Source organism: Eleutherodactylus coqui, chromosome 2 (genome assembly GCF_035609145.1).
Source record: "Eleutherodactylus coqui strain aEleCoq1 chromosome 2, aEleCoq1.hap1, whole genome shotgun sequence".
In the NCBI taxonomy this organism is placed as follows: domain Eukaryota; kingdom Metazoa; phylum Chordata; class Amphibia; order Anura; family Eleutherodactylidae; genus Eleutherodactylus; species Eleutherodactylus coqui.
The window spans coordinates 50825801-50832471 of record NC_089838.1 but is presented as its reverse complement, the minus strand read 5'-3'; the positions used below and the strand labels follow the sequence as shown (position 1 = coordinate 50832471).

Sequence of the window (6671 nt, the reverse complement as noted above, 5' to 3'; positions counted from 1 at the left end):
CTGGCTCGTACAGCCGCCATATTGGGCAGCGTAGATCGCCGCTGACCCGCTGAGCTCGCATTCTGTGGCCCATGTCGGGCGTGCGCCTGTCCCCGGGCTCCCCGGGCGTGGAGCGGGTGTCTCGGGCGCCGGGCTCGCCCCGCACTGCTGCCCGCCGCTGCCTGTTCGGCCCGGTGGACCACGACGTCCTGGCCCGGGATCTGGCCCGCTGCCGCCGGGAGCTGGAGGACGAGCAGCGGGAGCGCTGGAACTTTGACTTCCGCAACCACCGCCCGCTGGAGGGCGCCCTGAGCTGGGAGGTGGCGGGGCCTGACACACCCGACTACTACCGGCGGGGACCACACCTGAAGGCGGGCGAGGACGAGCCGGAGGCCCGAGGGAGGAAGAGGAGCGGAGAGCTGTCGGGTGAGAGGCGGAGCCTGTGTGTGGTCACAGTGCCGCCCTTGTCCGCGGGTGGTGTCTGGTACTGCAGCTGGACTCCAAGGAAGCGAGTAGCACGGAGCTGCAGTACCAGAGACCACCTGCGGACAGGGGTGGCGCTGAGCTTGGAGGAGAGCAGCCTGGTGTCTGACCCTTTAAGGCCTCGTTGACACGGATGTAAAATACGCAGTGTGTGAAGGCATTTTTGGCGCATATTTGACACTATCGTGTATTTTCATTTTATACGTGTTGCATCTGTATTCACTGATATTTTTTCTACATGCGCAAGTTAAAACCCAAGAAGCCCAAACTCACATCCCCTTTCTCTGAGCTAAATAACGCAGCGAATATGCATGAAATAAACGTATGTTGCGCATACAATGCGTGAATCCTAAATAGGATGTGCTGCCATTTAATTTTTTTTTTTTACACGCGTTTGCACCCCCCACTGCGGAGGTTTATGCTTTCCATAGTAAAAAATACCTACAGACCGAAAACGAGTGCGTGCGAATGAGAATGACCTGGGAGGTGAAGCATCCCCCCCCCCCCTTGTTACATTGTGTCACCCTGCAGTTGATACATTGTATCATTACTTTGTCTCTTAAGGTGGTCACAGATGATTAACCCTTTACTGTTAAGACAAAACCCTCATCTGATCAGAAGTAGTCACTGCGGTAGACAGCGGACGATCGTCCACAGTACAGCGGGACAATTCAGCATTTATTTGTTTTTAAATCTCAGAGGCAATATTTTATCTATGTTCTCTTGCATTTCTGTTGTGCTAGACTCATTGTTTAGTTTTCGCATCTGACCCCTTAGAGAAGGGCCATGACTAGGTTGTTTCCATATTGCCGGTGACAGTTACTAGCGCCAGATCCTTTTTTTGTGTTAGCAGACCTGCCATCCCATCAGGCCCTCATTGTGTAATATGTGACGCTATTGAGAGATTCATGACTAAGACAAATGCAAATGGCACTATTGATAAATGACCTCCAATGTGCGCCATTGTCGTATGACCACAGCTCGCCTTTCTCTCTTGCAGAACCTCCTTTATCCAACGCAAGGAAATCCCACCGGACGGAGACTGGAGACACAGTGGAGGGCAGCTCAGCTGCTTCACCTGAGAAGACTCCCAAGAAGAGCCGATCCAGCACGTAGAACGATGGGTAAGTATGAGACTGCCATCTTTCCTGCAAGAGGGTACTGCACAGCACAAGACAGGATACAAGCGTAACAAACCCCCTGCTGTGAGAACTGCAGGTTCTCGGCATCTAGATGTAAATCAAACTGTTCCTATTTAGTGACAGCAAGCAAAGAGATTGAAGCTGGTGAGGAATTGTAACACCGGGTATGATAGAAAGTCTCTTTAAGGACCAATAGAAGTGCCCTGCGTGCCGCATTTGACCGACCGCCGCCGTCCGTCTGATGTCACTGCGGGGTGCGTCCGCATCTATAGTCTTATCACGTTTCTATCGGGCAAAGTGTCTGGAAGTCACAGTTGTAAACAACATAGAGCGGAAACGAGGGGAGGGGTCAGGAAGTGGTCGGCTGCAGGAACACATTAGCGACACGGTGTACTGGTGTTTGAAAACAACCCCCTCCCTCCCTTCAGCCCTAGAGTGAGCTGCAGACAAGTGTGTACTACACAACACGTGGGTGTGATGAGCGATTATCTCCTCTACTACAATTGCTAATACTACTTCCCTGCTGGCAACATGTAACATGTCATATGTTCTCTACAGTAGGAAGTGGCAGAGACCTCCTAGTGTCCTTACCCTGTTATCCATGTCACCCCCTACTGAGTAATGCAAAAGCAGCTAGGGAGGAGAAGTGAATACATTACTGCCTCATAATACTGCCCCCCATGTACAAGAATAGAACTACTATTATACTGCTCCTATGTACAAGAATATAACTACTATTATACTGCTCCAATGTACGAGAATAGAACTACTATGATACTGCCTCCTATGTACGAGAATAGAACTACTAGAATACTGCCCCCCCTATGTACGAGAATAGAACTACTAGAATACTGCCCCCCCCTATGTACGAGAATAGAACTTCTAGAATACTGCCCCCCCTATGTACGAGAATAGAACTTCTAGAATACTGCCCCCCCTATGTACGAGAATAGAACTACTAGAATACTGCCCCCCCTATGTACGAGAATAGAACTACTAGAATACTGCCCCCCCTATGTACGAGAATAGAACTACTAGAATACTGCCCCCCCTATGTACGAGAATAGAACTACTAGAATACTGCCCCCCCTATGTACGAGAATAGAACTACTAGAATACTGCCCCCCCTATGTACGAGAATAGAACTACTAGAATACTGCCCCCCCTATGTACGAGAATAGAACTTCTAGAATACTGCCCCCCCTATGTACGAGAATAGAACTACTAGAATACTGCCCCCCCTATGTACGAGAATAGAACTACTAGAATACTGCCCCCCCTATGTACGAGAATAGAACTTTTAGAATACTGCCCCCCCTATGTACGAGAATAGAACTACTAGAATACTGCCCCCCCTATGTACGAGAATAGAACTACTAGAATACTGCCCCCCCTATGTACGAGAATAGAACTACTAGAATACTGCCCCCCCTATGTACGAGAATAGAACTACTAGAATACTGACCCCCCCCCCCCCCCCCTATGTACAAGAGTAGAACTACTAGAATACTGACCCCCTATGTATAGGAATATGACTAGTATAATACCGTACTCTGTGGACATACATATGGAATTACACAAGTGGTAGTTGTGTCCTGCTGGCTGGATTTGCTGTGTGTCAGGTACTTTCTTAGCAGCCTTGCAGTGTATAATGTTCTGTGCTGTACACTGATATGTGATTTGCTATACTGTATATATGTGTGCGTTCTCTCCTGACTCCTCCTCTTTCTTCCGCCCCACAGGTACCAGGCTCACCTTCCTCCAGTGTCGGCTGACTCCTGCCCACTCAGCCCGCGGACTCTGTCACTGGTGGGAGAATCCTGCAAGCACTGATACAGAGTAACACTAATTACCCCGGGCATGACATGTAGCATTGTGCAACGAGGCACCTTTGTGTTCTCTTACCACCCGTGTGGCCGCCGTCGCCCCCTTATGTAGCACATAAAACGTTTTAGAGAGGGGCGGCGCACGAGACGGGTTCACACTGATCTGAGTGAAGAGAAACATTGGAGCTTGCACACAAGATCACCCAGCTGATCTGTGAATTCTTCCGTAAAAAAACAGGTCTGCGACACATTAGGGGGTTCAGGAAATCTGGTGCTGAGGAAGGAGAAGTGTTGGAGCCTGAAATGTGGGCACCACTGCTCTCTCAAAAAAATGTTTTCTGTTTCATTGATGAGTGACGCCATATGTGATTATGGCACCGCAATCAAGGTTCAAAATTGTTAGGTTTTGGCTATGTGGGAGTGCCTGATAACCTATGAGGGGAGTCATCGTCCAGCCTCATATGCAGCAACTAGGTGGATCCTATCCTCCTCTGGTCAGCAGCCCATGTGATCACACTACTGGGAAGATGTGCAGCTGCCCGGCGTAAACGTGCAGCTCAGCCAGTGAACAAGCGTTTGTTTGCTGGTCTTTTACATGCGCCAATTATAGAGGAAACCTGCGAATCTGCCCATGTAAATGCAGCTCAATAGGGGACCAAAGATTGTTCATTTGTACCCTAAGGGTACTTTCACATGGCAGAATTTTCCACCTCCAGAAACTGCATAAAAATCCACTGTTTTTGGCGCGGATCTGCATGTGGTTTTTGCCATCTGTGTATTCCAGTCACTTCCCTGCAGTGCAGCCCCCTGTCTGTTGCTTATCAGGCAGTTATATTTCTACTTTCACTATTTTTAGTCTCATAATGCATTAGCGCAAAATCACATGAGCAGCCAGAGCCAGTACCATTTCTGCCTGCTGGGAGGACAGTGTGATTATCAGCACTCTATCAATAAGTTACAGACCATGAGGCTAAAAATCATAAATGTGTAAAATCATAAATGTGTGACAGGAGCCCCTAACCGCCATGATTTGAGTAGCCCTTTAACCCATAAGCATGTGGCCCTTTGGAAAAAAAAAATTGCACCCACTTTGTATGGAGCAGAATCCGTCTCCGATTCCCCCCTCCATACATACCAACCCCGACCCTCCATAACGTAAATGTACATCCTGGAGCATTAAGGGGTTAATGTTCAGGCTGGACAATCAGCTCATGTAAAAGGCCCTCTTACAAACCTTCCCTTTAGTGGAGCTTCTGCCATGGGTATTAGTTTGAGAAGGAATTGGCGCCACCTAAAGGCTTTATGTGATTCTGCACCACCCCCACCCCTCCAACTTTAACAAAGCAAAAGAAAAAATTTTTGTCCGGGTCCCATGACATTTTACATGAAATATTTTCTAGACATAGAACAAATCCCAGAGACGGATGGAAAGCCTTTTTTTAAATTGTATTTAGCATTTTATTTCCACTGGGTTTTTCTTCTTGTTTGTTGTTGTTGGTTTTATTTTTTTTTTTTTTTTTTTTTGTTTGTTTTTTCCCACTTTGGTTTAGTAGATTGTTTTTTCTTTTGTTGTGTTTTTTTTTTTTTTTTAGGTGAAAATGTCATGTTTTTTTAAAATTCTATTTGAAAAGCGAAAAATGCACTTGGAACATGTATGTGAACCCTACGGGTTTCCTTATATAAAAGATACATGTGTACAGGGTGAGGCAAAAGTCTGGACCTACCCGTTTAACTGGTGTAATCATGAAAACCTTGACTTCTAATGTGTGAAAGTATTAATTGGGAGGAAAGCTGCAATTTTTGTTGGAGGAGATTTGAGGGAAGCCGTTTTGACCTCCACAATATTGAATTCAAGGTCATGTATTATCTCCAAGTGAGCTAGAAGTAACTCAGAAACACAAGGGAAGTGTCCGCTTTGTTCTATCTTATGTAGGACTTGAGCAAGGGCTAAGCTTCACAAAGTGACGTGTTCGATGCGCGTGGTTAAACATTTAGGGCTCACTCACATGGGCGTATGTGTCCCACGTATTATTTACTAAAATAGGACATGCTGCATTTTAGGTTTTTTTTTTTTCCACATGCGTGGCAAAAAAACCCCACAGTTGTGAGTAGCCCAATAGACATCAATGGGCTTTTAGCACCACATATGTGCCTAACATGCAGGCAACATGCGTCCATGTGAGTGACCACGTAATCCAGTCTTCATGAAGAACTGCAGTGAGATTTCTTCTCGGTGCTATAGGATTCGCCATTTCAGGTGAACCGTATTGCATATTTTTTCATATAAAGGGACTTTAAATGACCCCAGAGATAAAAAACCCAAAGGCTTCAATTGCGGCGACCTTGGCGGCCATTCTGTTGGACCTCTACGCTCGAAATAAGTGCCCAGGGAATTGCACATCCAACCATCGGCGTGCAGCAGAGTGCGGAGGGGTGCTACCCTGTGGGAGCTCGCTGTTCTCATTGAGCACAGATGGGAATATAGTACACTGTAACATCCGGAAGTGATCAGTCAATAAAAAAGGTCCCAGATGTAAAACACAATTTACCAACTTTAGCCTCGCTTAACTACTAGACAAGTAAAAATAGCGCCAAAACGGACCCTCCCAGTCTGTTCCTGAGTAAATGTTAGCCAAGACTGATATCACATGACCCACTTTTTATTTGAAAAACCTGAGCTGAATTCAAAATAATGGAGTTCAAAATGGCCTCCAAAAATAATGCAACTTCCCTCCCAATTATCATTGAATAGTAGAGTTGGAAGGGACCTCCAGGGTCATCGGTTCCAACCCCCTGCTCAGTGCCCAGATTAATACTTTCACACATTGAAAGTCAATTATCTCCAAATTATACCAGTTAAATGGCTGTGTCCCGGCTTTTTTGCCTCACCCTGTATTTGTGATATCTAAAACCCCCGCCTACTTTCCTGAACCCACTCGCATTTAAAAAAAAAAAAAAAAAATTTCCTAACCAATGTGTTCAGACCTTTCAGTGCTGGAAGACAGCTCCACAGTATTTTTTTTATTTTTTTTTTTATTTTTATATTACGATTTTTTTTTTAATGTTCTGTAAATAAAAAATATATCTATTTTTTAATTTGTAATAAGGTTTGAAATGGAGAAAAAAAAAGTTAAAAAAAGAAAAAAAAAAAATCAGATTTTTGTGAACACTGGCCACATGCTGTGTGAAGGAAAGAAAATCGTCTGGTTGTAAGCTTTATCTTCGTCAGTCAACCATCGCA

General features: G+C 45.7%; 1 protein-coding gene across 1 annotated transcript; it reads left to right on the top strand.

The window, feature by feature from the left end:
* On the top strand, window positions 1-6671 carry LOC136611354 (cyclin-dependent kinase inhibitor 1B-like). The gene is made up of 3 exons (XM_066590881.1): window positions 1-405; window positions 1463-1586; window positions 3347-6671. The coding sequence occupies exons 1-2, from the start codon at window positions 72-74 to the stop codon at window positions 1576-1578; spliced, it is 450 nt and encodes a 149-aa protein (XP_066446978.1). The 5' UTR covers window positions 1-71; the 3' UTR covers window positions 1579-1586; window positions 3347-6671.